The following is a 20,268-nucleotide window of genomic DNA, read 5'->3' as shown; positions in this document are numbered from 1 at the left end:
TTCTTGTCATGATAAAAGACACCCACATATTACCTTGTGATACACTTCGTCAGTGTAAAGTTTTCATACATTTTTGCAATTTTAGACCATTTGAGTAACCTCACAGAACATCAGAAATTCAGCAAGGAACAAAACCAACCACCGCATGCACAGAACTGCAGGCTTATTACATTACACAAATCTTGATTCAGAGTCCCAAACCAGATGAAGGGGTTGAAAGTTCAAACTGTAAAACAGGCCTATAACCAGTCCCATCTTCAAACAATGAAGCAAGTCAGAACACAATTATTTTTACACAAGTTGAGAAACATAATACAGAGAAGTAAGAATTACTGGAACAGTTCTTTGTGTATTTCCTAAGTGCATACTGTTAAGTCTCAAGGTTCAAACACCAGAGTGCTTATTTGCTAGAAGTCCAAGGTCAGCCAAAACCCAGTGGTATGTTCACAGTGCATAACTGAGCCTGATGCAAGCATAAGATGATTAAGAAGCTTTGAAAAAAAGAATCTTCATTTTTGCATAAGATCCAGATTAGACCATGCTTAGAAGATAGGTCTTAAGAGATCTCAAAAACTGGTCAAGGGATGCTTTATCAATAGGCAAGCAATCAGATAATTCCCTGGGTTGAAAAAAATCCGGAAAGAGAGAGAATATGTAAAGGAAGTATTACATAACCTTGCAGAGCTTTTGTGCTCCCTGAATGTCTGTTTATGAGCCTCTTGTTAGGCACTCGCCTCAAATACCTGTACAAAACACACACTGGCACGTACATAGATAGTATTTGTTTGCACATATATAGATACATATATATATTTGCATAAGGAATGAATAAAGCACTTCAATAAACACCAGTATTCATCTATGTCACTGATCATTTCCTCCATTTATTCCATAAATTTTTTTTAAAATTACATTATTATTTTTATCAGTGAGATTTTTAGATTTGCCAATTTCATTGTTATCCAGTGCTTATTAATGCATAAACAAAGAATTTCCTGCTCTTTGAATGCAATTTCCAGAACTAACAATGTGAAGTACTTGTGCACTATAAGCACTGAAGCAGGAAAGTACAGGGGTACAAGAGAAATTAGCAAGTGAGACCACAGGAAGAAAAAGTTGTTACGTTGGTTTTTTAGCATCATTACTAGACAATGATGTGAATCGGTACTGTAACACCTGACTAGTTTATAGGGCAGCTGCAGAGATCTGGAAAAAAGTGAAGCTGATCACTGACTAAAATGCCATAAAGGACGGTGCTCCTGGTGCCCAGAGGCAGCAGCAAAGGATAGGTTTAAATGATAGAAAAGCTCACAGTGCTGCTGCAAATTTGAAGGACGAGAAAAAAAAACCACTACGAGGTAAATTTGTGAGTGCACTGAGCAGGTGAGAGAGAAAAGGTGAGAAGGATCTTTTCCCTTTCCCTTATGTTTCTTCTCACTCCAAAAATGAAATGAAACATTCATCCGAAGTATGTTGCTAAATCTGAAGCACAAAAAAAAACAATCCGAAGGAAGTGAAATGCAATGCTGCCAGCAGCAAAACACTGATCTTTGCTCATAATAGAAACATTCCCTAGAAGTGTAGTTTTTCCTGGCTTTGCCCCATCTTATTCTTCCCAATTCATCCAACATGGAATACAGCGGGGAAATTACACATGTCACATAGAGTTATAAAAGGGAAAGCTTTGTATAAATAGCCTTGTTTTTGTACTTTCCCAATAAAAACTGAAGTGTAAACATCTCCCACTTACAATTCTTCACTTGCTCTGCAGACATTGCACACTTAGGAATACACACCTTGTCAAGGGGCATTAGCAACAAACATAAATTTGTCTTTCAACATAAAAACATTTTTAAAGCAACTTCAATGCACTGTAACACAATGTTTTACTAAAGCAATCATAATACAAATGTTAAGCTACATTTTTATGAGTATTTTCCCATTCAGGTCAAATTCTGCCCTCTCTTATGTCACCCTGCAAAACTAGAATTTAAAATGAATCTTGACTCTTCTTTCTACAATTGAGAGCCAAGTATTGGAAAAGTATGATGGGAAATGCAGGAAGAACAAAAAAAATAGGCCTATAGGAGCTAAGAAGATGTGAAAGGCTTCAAGCATTCCCTTTTAATTGAAATGCTGTGTAATTAAACCCAATTTTGATAATGGAAGCTTATGTGTTTTACTCAGATTTTATTCATTCCGTCTACATCACTTAGACAGACAGAGGTCTCTCTTTATTCCTTAGTATTGCTAGAAATCCCAGATAAAAACTCTAACCTCTGTCTGCAAACATTCAAAACTTGGCAAGTGTTACCCATGATAGCTTATATATAGGGATAATCTTTAAAAATGCAGGGAAATTCTTCACGGCCTCCTATTTGTAATCCTCAACCGACTTAAATCTGATATATTTATCAGAAGGAAGTAAACAAGAAGACATTTCTTACAGTCTCTGCAGCACACATCCTTCTTGACCTCCAGCAAGACATATCTACGTTTCCGCACTGCAAAGTGGTACTAAGGCTACTGGTCTCAGGTCATAGACCTGTATATTTTTCATACATTTCTCTGTATCCATCAGTGCTGACAGAACAGGGGTCACTATATTCCTCTTTCCACTGCTTATCATTTTTGAATCAGAATTTAACCCCCTAAATGATGTGGCAAGACAGAACACTGTCTGCAAGCAATCCGCTACTCTTTAGCTACAATAACCTTGTTAGTTTATCAGTTTAAGCAGATGGTCTGAAATAGCCTCATCACCTCTGGTTATGCAGCAGAGCTGGGAATAGGAGGATTTCTAGCAAAGATGAAGTGACAACTAAATTGGGATCTTTCTTCTACAGGCTTAGCTAGATGCAAAGAAGGAGCTGCAACCATGGTTATATGATGGAATATTAGTATTTCTAGTCTCTCTCCCAGGGAAAAGAAAAAAAATGAACTCTGAGCTGACAATATGGTCTCCCTGGTTCCATTTCAATCCATTTGGTCCAAAATTAAGCAAGCTATTTGCTACTAATATTCCAAAAAAGACTTTCAATTTGGGAATCAGAACACTCTCCCCTTCACACTGTGCTTCTCTAATGACTGACCAGAACCAACAGTGACACAGTGGAGATTACACTTCTTGTTAATTGGCTTCATTCAGTATTAAGACAAGTAGCTGGACAAACAGATTAGTCTAGTTCAGTACAACCATGGTGGCAGATGAAAAGAGCACTGAACAAGGAAAATAAGGAAATGAGAAATAAGCAAATTACACAGACACAAGATTAATTCAAGCCCACTGCTGATGACAAGAATTGGATTTTGTCCATCCAAATAAGACACCCCACGTGGTCACCAATTCAAACCCTGTCTTCAGTGATTGCACTTCACGTACCAATGTGGGCATGACCACAGTTACAGTTAAGACGTGCTTGGTGTAACAAGCCATCAGGAAGCAGTTTAATATGGCCAAAAATTAAGTCCCACATTTTTGGAGAAACAAGGCAGGCAATACTAATTGAAATGGAGCAGTGAGTTGGAAAGTAGCATTTCTAAAAAAACACGACTTGAGGATCTTGGACGATAATTAATCTGAACAAAAGTTCCTAATGGTGAAGAGGATGTGTATAATAACGCATACAATTTTTGTTTTTTGTTTTGGTGCTAGTAAAGGGCCCAAATGCCCTTTGCTAACATTCACATTTCTAGAGGAATGTGAACAATACTGAAAAGGTTCAGAGAAAACAGATGTGTGAGAACTCTTAAGGCTTAGAAACCTCAGAGCTCTCAGCAGCTCAATACATGCACACAGGCTTTTCAAAAGATAACTATGGGTTTCCTTTACCTCAACCAATATAATGGGTAAATAAGAGCAATATCATCAATCCAGTAGTAAAGCCTACAACTGCTACTAAGACTGGAAATTATAGTCTACAAATTTGTACAAGAATAAAAAATAAATCACAGTCATAAAGGAGAAGGCAATTAAGAAATTAATCAGAGGAAGTAGTAAGGTTTCCATTGTGTGCTATTTAAAACTCATTATAGGATGTTCTTTTCCAAAAAGCCATGTTCTTGCTTTAATCAGCCCATGAGTATCCTGTATGTCACACAGAATCTCAGACTAGACAATCACAAGTCTCCCCTCTGGGCAGATAATCTATTAATACATATTTCTAAATTAATGAAGACTGAAAAAGACATGTATGTCAGTGAAAAGAAACCCTCCACTAGTGACTAACCACATCTCATTCCTTAAATCCAGCTAATGCTCAACAGGTTGTTCTACTGATACAAAGTAGAAATCAGGTCAGAAAGCACAGATAACTATTTACATGCAACTGAGAGACTGATAATGAGATCAGAAACTAAACGTGCTAGAGCTTCGGCCACAAGAGACTTGAATTTAAGGATCCTAGCTCTGCACTAGTACTGCGCAGGCAAAGCAGGCTGCAAACGGGGACACAGCAAGTCATTCTATAGCATGAGATCAAAAAGAATAACTGTCAGAGTATTTGTATGATACTAAGTAAAACTTCCTTTTAAAACACCGATTACATGGCTTAGGGCAATAAACCCATATATAAACCCAAAGGATTACAACTGAACATGCACAGCTAATATACATAATTTTCTCAGCACAAGAACTAAGAAGCATTCAGCTTTATCTTTTTTCTTCTGAACATCCTGGCAACATTTTCCCATTCATCTTAAGTTTCTGTTTTGTCTAACAGTTATTAGACTGAATGCTAATTCTGTGGGTCAGAAAACTGCACAAGACTGATATTCTCATGCCAAGCAAGAGAAAAGGAAGGAAAATGTGAGAAACAGGTGTGCCCTCACTGTTCAGTCATTTAGTCCTATGTACAGCACAGTCTGTACCTATCAGTTCCATTTGCAATTGACAAGACTTAAAATATGAGGTTTTTTTTATGCAGCCCAATATATGATACTTGGTGAAAATACGACCAGATCTCAGTGTTGTTATTCTACAGTACTTCTCTGCAAGTGGGAGAGACACTGCAGTAACAACACTGAAGAAACACAGATCTGACGTTACATAGAAATAAAATGAGGTTGCACACTTCTAGAATCTTCAGTGAAATACCCCGACCAGTTCAAAATACAGCACACTTCTGGTTGTAGATATATAAAAATAAATCACTGAATGAAACGTTTGTATACGATTGAAGCTTACAAAGCTTCTTGGAACCTTTAATTTCCCATTGCTTCTAACAGCCACTGTATCTTCCAAAATTATTGTGATATTAAGTTTACAAAAAACTATTAATCCATTAGTAGTAGGGTGTGCATAAATAACAATGGATCCATCTTAATCTAGACAGATACAAGTTTCTTCATCAGCAAGACTTCAAGATCTTCAATTCAATTCTCTAAATGCTGATTTTCAGACAAAGAACAGGTTCATAGAAAAGGAATACCTCTAAGTTGAGAGTTATGTCTTATTATATTGATCAAAATAAATTTACTCAGGCAAATGACTTCAGAAAACTCACCTTCCAGAAATTATCTACTTTGCCATAAACGAGAGATTGATTCTGCCTTTTGATGTCATTAATGTGTTTAATGTCACTGGAATTCAAATGCTGCTCTACCACAAATCCAAGGAAGCTGTTATCTGGAGTGTGAGCTGTAAGAAATGGAGCATATTCAGAATCTCTTTAAGTATTAGTTAATGTTATAAAAGCATTCATGTTGCCAAGAAAATAGGCATAAGGAACATAATATTCAACAAACTACTTCACATTCTCATTGAGAGACACATTTGCTTACCTTATTTCTGAGAATAGCTCCTACTAATTTTAAGTCCTTCTGCACATGTCTACTGAAGTAAGCAGCTATTTTCTGGCTCATTTCCTGTAATAAAATTTCTGCAGCTGGACCAAGGCCAATGATACTGACTTTTTTTGTGTGTACTCAGCCTCATTTTACTATTAGAGATAAGAGAACCAGAAGGAATCCAGCTTGACAATCCCAAAGATACAATACCATGTGATTTGAAGGAACACGGTATTTAAGCTTGTTAACAAAGCAGTATGTTGCTGAGTGTGATAAACCTTATTAAGTTACTTCGGCTCACCTCCTATATTGAAAGAGTCAACATACATTCTATGTTAAGTATTAGCCTACACAGTCACACCACGCAAATCAGAATACAAGTTTCACTGCTTAATTCACTCAAACGTATGTTATAAAATAAAAAAGGGACAACTGAAATGTCAAAACTTTTGTGTTAGTTGCAAAGGATATACAGTTTACTCTTCATTTTCTATATTACTTTTAGTTTCACTGGTCTTTTTTCAGCAGTGACCTCCAGCAGCATTAGGCACTTTTCCTCCTATAGAGGTGAAGAATTGTAGGCTCATGGCTACTAAGTCAGTGGGTTTATTTTGTGGGTGGTGTTGCTGCTGGTGCTTTTGATTGTTTGTTTGTTGAGAAGGTGTTCAATTGCAGGGATGAACTACAATGTTCAAAGCTTCTGGTAAGAATTCATCAGTACTGCACAACAACTACTGCAACATGTTGGTTTTTTGCACATATTTAAAAAGTGGCACAGCCTTACCTGCCTGCATAGAAATATAGCTGCAATAAATCCTAGGTTCTCTATAAGTTTTTTCTTTTTCTATTAATTCAAGTTGACAACTTGTGAGCACATTTTGCACAACTTAAAAAACAAAACAAACAAACAAAAAACCAAAAAACCAAAAAAAAAAAAAAAAAAAAAAAGAAAAAAAAGAAGAAGAAGAAAGACAGCTTCCAGACAGGTGTGACATATGCAATGTAAAACTCATAGACAAAGTTCCACAAACAAATTCTATTGCCATTATGAAGTTTTACTTTTTGATTGCTGAAAATCAGCCAGTGGAACCAACAGAACAGAGAAACCATACACAGTGTACAATTCCCTCTGTTGTTACATTTAGTTTTTCACATGACAATTACTCTTTTTCTACAAAAAACGCCTCAGCAACAGCTAGGCACTCACTTAGGCCCAAGGACTTTTTAGCATTTAGCAAAGTAAATGGCATGTGGCAAATATGCCTGAAAAGGAGCTTTTTTCTGTCCTTTCATATTTTTGGATAAGAGACCGCATTCAAAGGAGAGGCAAGGCAGAACACACTCAAAAGAAAAACCTCTGTTGAAGTTAGCACTTAGAACTGGTTTCAGTGCCTTAAATATCATTCACAGGAAGCATGCAGATGGATTTTTAAACAAGATCATGCAGTATTAAAAGTACTAATGGGGTTACTTTGCATAATAGAATTTAAATAGAAAACATAAGAATGGGAAAAAAAACACCCTCATGTTTCTGGAAAGCTTAGTGAACAGTCAAGCATGGTAATACACCAAAGATTTGAATACAGCTTGCTTGTTGCTCACTAATGATTTTCTGCCCTTATAATCAGAGTTCTCAAAACAGAATAGGAGTCTGAGAATCTTGGAAAGGCAACCAGGGTTCCAATCTGGCATAAAATCTTAACTGATGCATAATATGTATGCACTTCCAATCACAATCCAATAATGATGCTGCTATCTCTGCATCAGAGAACAAAATACAAAAATAAACTTTAAATATTGCAAAACATTGCTTTTTGGCACCTATTATTAAAAAAAAAAAAAAAAGCTCTAATGCTTGACCAATCTATAATACTGCGATCACTCATGCTTCAGAAAGCCCTTGCTTGCAATCTCTTTGCCATGTTTTCTATAAAGGAAAAACAGTAGTTGTTTCCAGTATTAAAACCCAGAAATGCTTACTTACTGAAATTTCAATAGAGTCATACTCTTCAGAAAAACTGATTATGAAGTGATCTGTTGCAAAGAATAGAATATAACAGTAGTCTAAGTTGCCTTACATAACAGAGCTCTTCCCTAGGGAGCTGTACTTCTGCATTTCTTGGAGTGGGTCTGAGGAAGTGCACACAGCTGTACCACAAGTATTCACGCAAATGCTTGTGAACCACACCATCACCCTTGGTGTTTTCTTGAGCAGGATCTCACAGTCAAAGTTCCTAATAGTTGAACTACTCATATACACACACTTGAGCCTTTGGCTCCTTTTCCATGTATGATATAGACCAATAATATTAGCAAATCGTGTGGATATGGAACAAGCTCTGCTCATTAAAGTCCAGTCACTAATTCTGCAACCACTCCCAAGCCACATTTCGCTACCACGCCTTTTTCAGTTGGAACGCCTCTTCAAAGAATTTAACAAGACAGCTAAATTCCAAAGCATGCCAGATAGACAGCAGTGTGCACACTTCTGCTACGAAGAGCAGAAAAGTTTAAAAGATGTGACTAAGTCATCCAATTAGAAAGAACAGTATGTGCCTTGGCCATAGCCTCAGGGACCATCACCAAACTTTGGAAGTCAGGCTGATCCCTACCCAGGGCTTCTTTTTAGACTTGGGCTGAGAACTCCAGCACGTAACAGCACACACTTTCCTCTTTCCTAAGCCTCACATACCCTCAAGCTAGCCGGCAGTGGTGAATCTTTCTGCACCTTTCAGAGAGAACAAACTTAAATTGCTACTATGGCATGCAAAAGAATGATCTTTTGAGCCTAGAACCGAGTACCGTTAAGTCAAGTCTCGTGATAGAGTAGGTCAGGTAATCATTTAATCTGATAAAATTTATATAGAATTCATAAGGAATTGTGCTGCTCAGTTGTATTTCTGCCATTTTCTCCTCACAACTGCATCAGCAGTACAGCCTATAACAATGCAAAAGTAATTCACAGAAGAAAAAGCCAGCCACCACTTTCCACAGGTAGCCTGAGCAGGGAGTTCCCAATCTTTATTCATATTGATCTATTTTTTTTCCTGCGTGTGAAAGTAGGGCAGAAAATTTACGCTTATGATTCTGCCTTTTATCTGTGTTATATTAAACCACAGAATTGTCTTCAATAATTCAAACATCCACCTCAATGATAGCATTTCATTATTAAGCTCCAAACTCTTCACAAAGCCAGGGATACTTACGGAACATTGTATAGAACTGCTGGGGATTAAGGTTCCACTTTCCCCATGGTGTTTTGTGGCCTTTAGACTGAGCATAATGGGCATGGTTAAATTCTGGTTCAGTTCCAAAGGAATCCAGAACTCTTAGCATACACCTACAACAACAAAAAAAGATTTTCTGTAGGTACACGTGCACATATATATATAAATATGTGTGCATATACACACACAGTTATAATTAAGAGGTGTTTTGTTTGTATTTGCAACTGAGAATAATTTATAAACCGAATGTACATTTCAATTTCAAACATTTCTGGTACATTCACAAAGACATTACAATCAGCAAGTTCAAGGATATTTCAGACATTCAAATAACAACCCTGGAGCTTGTTTTGGGTTTTTTTTTTTTAGTTCTAACAAAATGAAATCACGCTTGAACATCTAAGTAGAGCTTATGGGAATGTGACTATGGTCACCTACAATCCTTAGGCTCTGAAGTCGAATTTAGGCAGAAGAAGAGAGGATTCTTCATCTATTTTCTAATGCACTAGTACAAAACCAGTGCCAAGGGCCACGTGTCAAGATTAGACTAGTACTGTGTCTTTAGACAATTGTATTTAGTCTCCAGATTCTGACTTCTGGGTCAATTAAACCTACCAGGGAAGCACTGAAGACTGACTAATTTGCTGAAGACTTTCAGTGTGACAAAAAGTTTTATAAGCGAATGGCCTGAGACTTCTAAAGAAGTAATACAAAAGCCAGAAGTCTTCAACAGCTAGTTTACAAGTGAAAGAAATTGGCATTGGATTACTAGAAGTCTAGATGAGAGATTTACACTCAGTTCTTTGCCAACAGCCCTATTAATTCCTTGAACAAAAATTAATCCAATTACGAGTTGCTTTATTTAAAAAGAAAAAAGAGTCCACGGGACATGAAAGCCAGACAAAAAAATAATCTTAATATGAAGAAAACAGTGTGGAAACTTCAGATTCAAGAAGTTACATCTTGAAAATGCAGTCTGGTAAACCTTTGATAATGTTTAGACAGGAACTTTATTTGCAGCAGTTATTCTGACCATTAGGACCACTGGAAATGAATTCTATTACAGTGTTGACTCTCCCATTCTTCACCTTTCCAGTAACAAAATCTGTCAGATAGAGTTATACAGGCTGTGTTGCATTATGTGGCACGCTGCATTATGATATAAAGATATGAACACTCACTACAGCACATTATGTCACTAGGCTTGTGTATGGTGCAAACCAGAGCAGTAAAAGTCACTAGTAAAGTAGCTGCATTTCCAAGTCTTCAACATACAACTTATATATGTCCTAAGCCCATATAAAGAGAAAATACCCCAATGTGACAGCAACTTACACACTGCCATACGGAATGACACTGTTGCATACAAGAGTACAAATGGGGCCAATTTACTTTGTTTGTTTTTAAGTCTTCACGGAGATCTTTCAAGCAAAAAGCAAGTCAAAATAAACAACAATTCACCAAGCAACAAAGCTGACAGATCAGTTTCTTTGCAGTGTTTTATGTCAACTGTTCTCAATGAAAATATTTTACAATGGTAGCAATTATCTCTGCATTATACAAAATACTCCAGAAGAACAACAAAAAAAAAACTTCTGCAGTAATGACTCACTGAGTAATAAAAGCCCTCTTATTTCTTGGCAAGCCTTGAAACAGAATTCTTACTGAATGTACAGCAAATGGACAGGTACACGAGTGCAGAGAAAAAAGGTAGTGAGTGAGAGCTAATGAAAAACTGCAATACTATTGGAGTTTGCCTAATCATACATGTAAGGAGCAAGGCATTGCAAGCCATCAACTCAAAGTGCTTTGTTTCCTCCCTTTCTCTTATATTCGGATGTAAGATATATGAGCCCCAATATACAGTGATAAAGTGTAACTATGTCCAAGACAAACAGGGATTCTCAAGTAATAGTGTGAGAACTGCAGTGCAATGGATAATAAGCTCAACAAGGAAGCAGAGAAAACAAAATCTGTGTTTACAGTGTTAGAGTGTGGAGAAAATCTGAAAGACAAGAAAGATCACAGCGAAAATGATTGGTGTCAGACTGATTAAGCTATTCAGGGGCATGATTGGTTGACTCACAGCAGATTAAAAACCAAGCTGTCACACGTCTCCTCTTTACAAATACTAAGCTGAACTATTTTTTAGATTTCACAAAGATAATGCTGGAAATACTGAGAACTAGTGTATTTTATAGTATGACATTTCTCTCACACCTCAAAACTGGAAAGCAAGGGGTACGTCACTATCAGAGAGCAGAGCTTTGTCTTTTGACACACGGAGTATTTTACAATGACTGTGCCAGAAAGCGCTCTTATCTACAAAAGACTTCTACAAACCATAGATGAGTTCTAAACAGAGGATAGGTAGATAGCAAACAGAAATATCGACATTAACATCTTCTTTCTTCTGTCACTGATGTAAACACATTTTGGATTTATAAACAAAAAAATCCCACAAAAGCAATGAGCTGCACTACTCAAACTATAATAAGATATTAATTTTTATGTTACTTCCTTGCACATAAACTTCAATTTAAATATCCAGACTTGAAAATTGAAAAACACTGCCATATCTAGGCATTCTTCTGCTTGAATATAATGCACACTCAAAAAATGAGATCGCTTTTGATATATTCATGCTACTTACAGCACAATTATACCACAAATAAAACACGTACTACGTGTTAGAGAGGTGTTGGTGTTACAGACCTCAAAAGCACAAAGCAGTATTACAGTTGCTCAGAAGCTCAGAAACACCTCTCAGAGCAGATCATTCTTCTGAGCTAGTTGTTCTAAGAATCTGATTTCAGATTGCCAAAACCTTCTTCAGGGCTCAAGCCCTCACAAAGATTACATGTAGTACTTCCATGAAAGGGCTGTAGGCAGAAGTTTATTCTTCCACTCTATTTCAACCAGAAGTGAATAACAAACTTTCATTTACTTATAGTTGAGTCTGGTCTGCACAAAACAGACTGACCAGCAGGTCTGCTGAAAAACAGATCTTCTGGCCTGGAGCAGAACATTTCTTTCAAGATAAGGGAACAGTTTCTGGTATCATTACATACTAATAAGTGAAGAAACAAAGTATGTAAAGAACAAGGGCTTTAAGACAGTTACATGTATGATAACATTTACTTTACTGGAGTGAACTTAACACAAACATGTAAATAAGGTCTTTTACAACAGACTTAACTCCCTCAACTTGAAAAATATTATTATTATTATTACTACAAACTTTATGAGGTAACTTACAATGCTGAAAAAAAAAAAAGTTTGCAATAGGATTCTTAAAAAGGAGATAGCTTGCTTGAAACTCAATTAATTCATCTGCTCTAATCAATTCTGGTAGTCTCTGGGAAATAATTTAGTCTCCAGAACTATGGGGGAACAAGCAGGAACAACAAGTTTGCAACAAATCAGATCAAGAAAGACACTTAAGTATAACTGTATGAAAGAATGGCTGTGGTATTTTTAGCAAAAAAATCACTTAAGAAGGATAAATACAGGCGATCTGTTTTTCAGCAACAGTGTAAACTAGATGAGCTCCTATTCAATCCTCTGATACTCAGTGCTGCAGAAGAGCAATTAAATGATTTAATTTTCATCTTCAAAACCATATGAAAAACTCATATACTACCTAAGATATTTATTTACAATTAAATTTAATTCTACTCTGCTTAAACAGAGCATTCAGTCATTACCACATATTGGGAATCAATGAAAAACAGACTGACTGCTAAAGATTTAATCATTCATGAAAAACAACGAAAACTGAAGAGCTAAGGTGATAATCTCAACATCATGGCATATCTTCATATCTTTGCTACAGAATATGCCATATAGGAAATTAAAAAAAAAAATAGAAGAAACTTTTTCAATTTATACACATGGTTTTCTATCCTGACCACAACACTGTAATATTACCATTTAATGACAATTACATCTGGCAGACAGACAACCAACTGTAGCTCAGTGGAAAATGAGATTAGCTTTATTAGCAGACTCCTAGAAACCAGAATATCCATTTACTGCTCCGCTTCAAAAAAGAGATTAGGAGTAATCTAATCTGCAGTGTTGATCACAGTACTCTCCTTTAAAATTATGCTGAAAAGACACAAGGCTCTAGCAAATCCTGAGGCAGAAAGAAAACAATTCTTCCTTCAGAGAACACCTTTCAGTAGCATTTATCAAGTAGGATTTACTGGACTTTATGGATCATAAAAACAGCTAATTAAACTAGGAATTGAAACTTTAAAGTCAGTAATTTAGAGTTGGTTTTATTTCATGCTGACATAATATCAAAGCAACACAAATGAAGCTTACTGATTTCAAGTTACTCACAGAAGTAAATGTGGTTCTGTAACTGCAGACAATAAGACCATACTAAGTAATTTCTTATGACCACCATCTTCCATTCCTAATGCTATTAGATTATGGAAACATCAGTAAGTACTTACTAGAAGGTTTATTCCTTAAATCTATCCCTGAAGACAATTCTCTCCTCAACATTTTTGGGGATGAGACAGAAATACTAAACTGTGGTTGAGCAATAAATTCTGAATAGATAAATCTTCGCAATCATCAATCCAGTATAGTTACAAACACTGACAAGGAAAACATGCTTGGGTTAGCCAACCAACAACAAAATTCAATCATCTTTCAGTCATTACGGGACAAAAGTTGAGAGTGTTGGTATAAAGAAGAGAGGGTAAGAAAACATGATTGCTCTGCAACATGATATAATGCACAGAGATGAAAAATGTTTCAGTCTACTACAAGTATTCCAGACTTGCTTGGGAGAAGTGGTAAAGGGGGTATGCAACAAAGAAGTAACAGCTCCTTTATTCCAAAGAGTGAAGGGCAACAGAGAACTACATTTTTACTTTTAAATAATTTCCAATTCATGTAAATGTACTCACATCAGTATTTTGATATGTTATTCAATAGAAGCTCTTTAACAAAGCAGTTAAGAGGTCAACTATCTAGGATACTTACTGGTAATGCACCCATGACGGTCCAAGTGTTTTCTTAAACTGAGTGAGTCCCACTATATCAATGTAGATGAGTTCTACAACTTTATCTCCCTGGGTAGGGCAGCCAGATCTGTTACCTACAACCTTCTTCATAATTCTAAACGAAAAGAGAAGGAACACGGAAAAGTATTACTTTCAGAACTACCTTGATTTCATGCCATTTTATTATTTACACAGATAATTAATCTTTCCAAAAAAGCCAGTCTTTTCCTTTACAAAACATTAGCTATGTAACTATATTTAAGTGCCCAAGATCCTCAACATTCACTGAAGAGCTGTTTATACATCAGTAAGTTGCTAATTTTTGCTAAAAGACTCTTAAAAAAAAAAAAAAAAAAAAAAGAAAGTAATATGGTCAGAATGTTTAAAAATTGTGTGTTTTGAAAGTGATGGAAAATAATTTCAGACTTCCGTTGACAGCTCTATGGTGTAAGAGCTAAAAATGATGCTGCTATATTTATTATAAAACTGAAAAGCCACAGAAAAGGTGTACGTTCTCAAGCTTAAAACAGATTATGCTTAATGCTGTCTGTCTAATGCACAGCAAAAGAAAGATAAGTGAGGCAGCAATTTGACCTAACATAAGCAATTAACTATAAAAATATTTTAAAGTATTAAAACCTTTATTTTAAAAATCAGATACTGATTGAATAATAGTATAAACTGAAGAAGAGGACATAGAATTAGGTTAAAACTTCTTACTGCAGCTGGTTAAAGCACCTGGGATGTTAAAGAATAAGCTGCTTAGTTTAAATTTTACAACATTCACTTATGAAGTCTCAGGAGCCTGAAGCTACAATGAAAACACATTATCTTTTTCATAGCACATATATTTAACTCATGAAAACAATCTTGTCTGTTTAGTGAATTATCACTTTCATTTTATCCTTCAAGAAATTATATGCTCTGCTAATAGAAGCTTCAAGTGTTTACAGTTTCCCTTTTTTTCCCCTTTGTATTCCCATTTCAAAATTGAAAGTAATCTCCTTACTCCTTGAGCTCTGCCAGTGAAGCTGAAATCCTGATATCATGGCCCAGTAAGTAGAGAGATGTAATTAAATCACTCCATTGGACTAATTCACCAAGCGGGCCACCACTAAACGCATTCTCAGCAATCTTGAATCCGGACTCTTTTGTCAAAAGCCCAAGGTGAACAAGAATCTGGAAAGAAAAGTTGTACGTTCCTTAATGACATTAAACATGCAGATAACATACTTCACAGCACTTTCTCTTTAATTCCAACCATCTACAGACAGAAAAAAAGAACCAAAAAGAAACACAAAGCCAAAACAAAACCCAACGATCAACAACAGCAATCCAACACCTCCACCTTAATCAGAGACCTTGTAAATAATTTAATTCGTAATTTATCTTTCGTAACTGCAAGAATGTTGCCATATTACTTGCATTATTATGTGCCAACAGATCAGTAATAACACGCCAAATTTGATATTATTCACAAAATTATTTGTATTCTGATACACTTATGCAATAAGACAGTTCAGTTCATGTTGTCGTGAGCAAGCCATTAAAAGCTAGGAAAGACTTCACAAGAGTGACACTGGAGGAGAGTTTTCTCTGCAGCTCCTTGAAATTTGTGCTTAACTTTCTAAGTAAGCTCAGCTTGGTTCCAAACACTTCAACACTTCACTATGTCTCTGGACTGTTATTTGAGTGTTGGTACATATAGTGCCAAGCACAAAGCCCCCTGACATCAAAACACTTCTCCTTCACTCTTTAATGTAACATTCATAAAAACATTTTGCTCCAATCCAGAATTGGTCAAATTAACATGAAGTCATCATGTGTTTTGCAGAGCAACCTTGAAGAGCTTTTAAAAGCATAGAATAAGCACTAGAACACCCCATCAAAGCTGCCTGAACAAGACAGTACTGCTTCTGTTTCTTTTTATGCATTCTGAGATGCTATATTTCTTTACTAAGCAGGCTGGATTGCTGCTTGAAATGAGCAATGCATTGACAGAGGGTGAGCCTTCTCAAGGACTGTGGCATGTGACAAATCTGAGAACCACAACACGGAGTCCATATCTCACGCAGGAACTGTGAACCTCAAGCAAGGAGCCAACCTGTGGTAGGATCATGACTGCCTCTCAGGGTTGGCTCCAGTCAGCATAGGGCAGGAAGGGAAATTATTGTGTTTATAACTGTTGGCTTTATTTTAACTAGTTGAGGTAAATAAGAAATAAAACTTAAAAATGAAAACAAAATAGAAACTTAGATTTCAAGAGTATTACAGACTTTAACCTGGACTCACTAGAGGTCAAAACAGATCCAGTCAAAAGTTGTGATCAACTCAAAGTCTCCTCCAATCCAAAACAAAGATGCCATTTAAAATGCTGCACAACTGTTGTTTTCTACAGTATCTAAAACATTTCTGTGTAATCAGTTTCTGTTAAATTCACAGTTCCTCTCTTTGGAACCTTCCATATAGTTTTTCTTCAAGTTAAGATTAAAGAGATGAGAAAATTTTTTCAACGGCTACCTTACTAAATGTTTATAAAACTATGTGTAAACCACCAATACAAAAATAATTTAAAAAAATAAAATACCCTTTGAAAAGGGACCGACACGAACCTCTTAGACATATTTGATCCTTCTACACCAAAGTTGCTTTCGGAAAAGTAGCTTAAAAGCAGGCTAAATGATTGCAAGTGTCAGCAGTGAAAAATGTCTTAACTTACCTTCTTTCGTTTTCTATTCTCCAAATTTTGTTTTTCTGCAAGTGATTTAATTGCTTCGATCCAGGTATCAGCCATTCGTCGGATACGTAACGTCATCCATCTGAATTCCTCATGCCTCGACATCATTTTGTAGAGAGGATCAAAGTTGATACGAATTTCAGCCTTCAATAAAAATGTTAAAAAAAACATACAAAAAAAATACTAATGTTATTCTTCAAACTGTGGACCTTCCAGAAGTGATGAAAATTCCCAAATATGAATTCTGAGCTTTACGTTACTTGTTGTTAAAGAGCAGAATGTTAGAAAAAGGTATACTAATTATTTTGAAGCAAAGCTGAGATTCTAGTTCAAATATTTAAAATAACTTTATTTAAATAGATGTTTCTAAGCCATGTAAAGTAACTATTTTTATTAGTAGTACTTAGTAATACATTTGTGGTGTCTCAGAGTGTATCTATTTCTGCAATACAAGAGCTGGTGTTTTTCCTGTGTTTGCACAATGAGGTTAAAGCATCTTTAGAACAAAATACTAATTCAGAAAGTTACACTGAAGATTCAGTTATGTTATGGATCTTCAAAAAGCAACGAAGTATCTGACGATATCATTAAAGCACAAATTTTACTACAGTAATGCTTCAAACATTACTACAGTAATACTTTAAAAGGAAATACTAGCTTTCAAGCTAAATTGCTAAATCAATCTAAAACCAATTGGTTTTTAGACCATATGTCAACCTATATCTACATTTTATAATCAATGGTCACACGCAGTTCAGCAATTATTTAAAAATACTTAAGTACTACATAATTAGACAAAAAGAATTTAAAAACTCAAGAATTGTTTCCAACAGAAAAAAAAATCAAAATGTTACAAAACTGAAATCCACATAAGGCTCTTCTGTTACAGTATTGTTATATATAAATCTCAGATTCATGGGACAGCAAAAATGGGCAGTTTCACAGATGCGTAAAGGAGCAATGGTGGACGTGACGATATGGGCTGCTTACTACTGGTGAAGAGTCTATTGGAGCTGTACCTTAGTCTGTGCACAGTGCTTCATAACCTAAAGTATGTAAATGTTTTTAGAGAAAATCTACCACCAAGACTGCAGCATGATTGAAGAAAGTACATGATGAGCCACACATGCATACGTGTACATATATGCAGTCAAACATTCTTCCCTTCAGCTTTCAGGAACTGAGGAACAGCAATGGTAAATTCTGGTCTCATTAGCATTTATGTGAAACAAGATTCCAGAATCTTTTGCAGGAACAACAATACTGAACTGTTTTAATGTTTTTCTTACCACTGTCTTTTGATCAGTTTCTTCATTAGGATTTTTTGCTCTCCAAGGTAAACGAGGACACCAATTTTCAACCTGTAAAACAATCAAATGAAAATACATCATTCTATTCTACTTTCAGCTCACTTATCCAGCTCTGACTGCCTTTATATTACACTTTCCTGCAGTTTGAATAAGACATCAGCTGATCAGTAAGTCACTGCAAGGTAAAAATGCCTTTTGTTATCTGTCTTTCAAAATGGCTTTCTGAAATTCATCACTTTTAACCTTGTAACAACCAAAAACAGCACTTAGTCATTAGTTCAAAATAATGATTGCATGAGAGAAAACTCAAGTCAGAGGTCAACTGTTAAATGCTCTAAATGAGGTTTGTCTGAATAGTTTCTAAATGCTTTCAAAAAGCACTAAGTTTTTTATGCTTCTAGAACTTCAAAACTATATTTTTTAACATTTTGCTGTCTCCCTAGGATAACTTTACAAAAAAAAAAAAAAAAGATTGATAAAAACAAGGAAAAATGCTCTGCCTTGTAGTAGAATAGGCAATTTAAAAAAAAAAAGATGAATTAGAAAAATGCCTAATTGTTATGTAATAATAACACAAGTATTAATAGCCATAATTCTGACAGAAACAAGCAATGCAAATACAGTACTTCTCCTATCACCTCTTCTGGAAAAAAACCCTCTACAACAGCTACTGGTAGGAAAAAAACAGCAAATGGAAGATAGCCACCAAAAGTGCCTGTGCTATCTCTAGAAACATCACTTGTCCTACTAAATCTGCATTATCCACGTGAAATGATCTGTCCCTTTATTTCTGTGAAGAAAGAATCTCACTGTTGGAAACAAACCCACGAAAACAAAACAGAAGCATAACTTTATTGTTAAATGGCAAAACCAAAGTTTATATGCCAGCTAGAATACCCCATCACGAATGGTTAAATTCATAACTTGCAGAGAATAAGAAATCAGTGTTGCTCATAAGGGGCCCTCCAGTCACAGACCTGTCAAAACACCATTTTAGCTTAATCATGCTGCAATAAGCCTGAAGTATTAAAGATTAAGGGCTTAAGATTGTACCGAATGATTGCCTAGAAGAGCAATTACACAAAAATGATAAATTAACAGGCATCATAACCTCATTAAAAAGAAGAAACATAGCAAGGTTAAGTTCCTCGGACAAATTATATAAAAGCCTTAATTTGAATGTTACAACTTAATCTACTCAATATATTTAATAAAACATTTGATAGCAATGACCTGATCAACTTGGTTTGAAATTCCTGATTACCCACTGGTCTCTAGCTCTGCAAAAGCTGTAGAACTTGTAGCAATTAAGAATCCTGAAGCAAGTTGTGAAATACTGGTAGAAAGGAGTTGCAAGTTCCAAATTAAAAATCATGCATGGTCCAATCTCTCTTTCTCTCTGTGAGAGTAATCTTGAATTTTTCCTATCATCAAAATTGATCTAGCAGTCAAGACACTTCAAGTACAATTGTATGTGCTCTTTTTCTGGCTTATATATTTCACGCTGCACCATCACAGATCTAAGAAAACTGAAGTTTCCAAGCTGAGTATTTGACTGAGAAACAAACAGTACGTCTGTGCTTTTAGAAATATCCCATTGTCCTTCTAATTTAAATTAAATTGCAGTAATTCTGTTCACAGAAGCACTTCAGAAGTAGATGTAAAGAACGTGGTTGGTCTAGTATTCATTTTTTTCTTATGGATACTTTAGGAATTCCTTTTCTCATTTTTGAAATAAGAAAGAACAGCTTAACTCATCACCAGATTTTTAACACATGCTCTTCAAAGTCTGCCTGTTTTCTAATTTCAGCACTGATAAAAGCGGTAGGAAGAACACGCAGGCATTCTCATAGAAAAAGAAAAGGATTGTGCTTATTTTTGTGGGCTAGTGGCTCACGAACTTAGAGCTTTGGATGTTAAGACGGTCAATAAAGATCACAGGCATGCATGCATCCAGAGACAATATTTTATGATGATGGAACCAGCCAAAACACTGTTCCATTCTTCAGAACATGAGTTAATTTTACAGATAATTTAAAAGTACTGGAAATTAATATGTCATGGTTTGAAGAGAAACAAAAAGGAAAATCAGATCATGATTAGAGTGACAGCAAGAAGTCATAAAACTCAAAACTCAGTAGTGAAGCTCATACAACAGAAGTCACTTGTAGAACAGATATTATCAT

The 20,268-nt window shown here is 35.7% G+C and overlaps 1 protein-coding gene across 4 annotated transcripts in view; it reads right to left on the bottom strand.

Annotated features, from left to right (window-relative positions):
- The window catches only part of MGAT5 (alpha-1,6-mannosylglycoprotein 6-beta-N-acetylglucosaminyltransferase), a 115,370-nt gene that overhangs the window by 27,946 nt on the left and 67,156 nt on the right, over positions 1-20,268 (bottom strand). For all 4 annotated transcript variants that reach the window (XM_042827096.1, XM_042827097.1, XM_042827098.1 and 1 more), the window contains 6 exons: positions 18,062-18,133; positions 16,755-16,916; positions 15,045-15,214; positions 14,016-14,150; positions 8,994-9,127; positions 5,505-5,638 (listed from right to left, as the gene is read on the bottom strand). In XM_042827096.1, coding sequence (XP_042683030.1) covers positions 5,505-5,638; positions 8,994-9,127; positions 14,016-14,150; positions 15,045-15,214; positions 16,755-16,916; positions 18,062-18,133 — 807 coding nt within the window. The remainder of the gene's footprint in view (positions 1-5,504; positions 5,639-8,993; positions 9,128-14,015; positions 14,151-15,044; positions 15,215-16,754; positions 16,917-18,061; positions 18,134-20,268) is intronic.

This window comes from Centrocercus urophasianus, unplaced genomic scaffold (assembly GCF_019232065.1).
Source record: "Centrocercus urophasianus isolate 14NV4802_14NV808 unplaced genomic scaffold, USGS_Curo_1.0 seq_28, whole genome shotgun sequence".
Lineage (NCBI taxonomy): Eukaryota > Metazoa > Chordata > Aves > Galliformes > Phasianidae > Centrocercus > Centrocercus urophasianus.
Note: the sequence above shows the minus strand (reverse complement) of the source record. Positions and strands in the feature narration are given on the sequence as shown.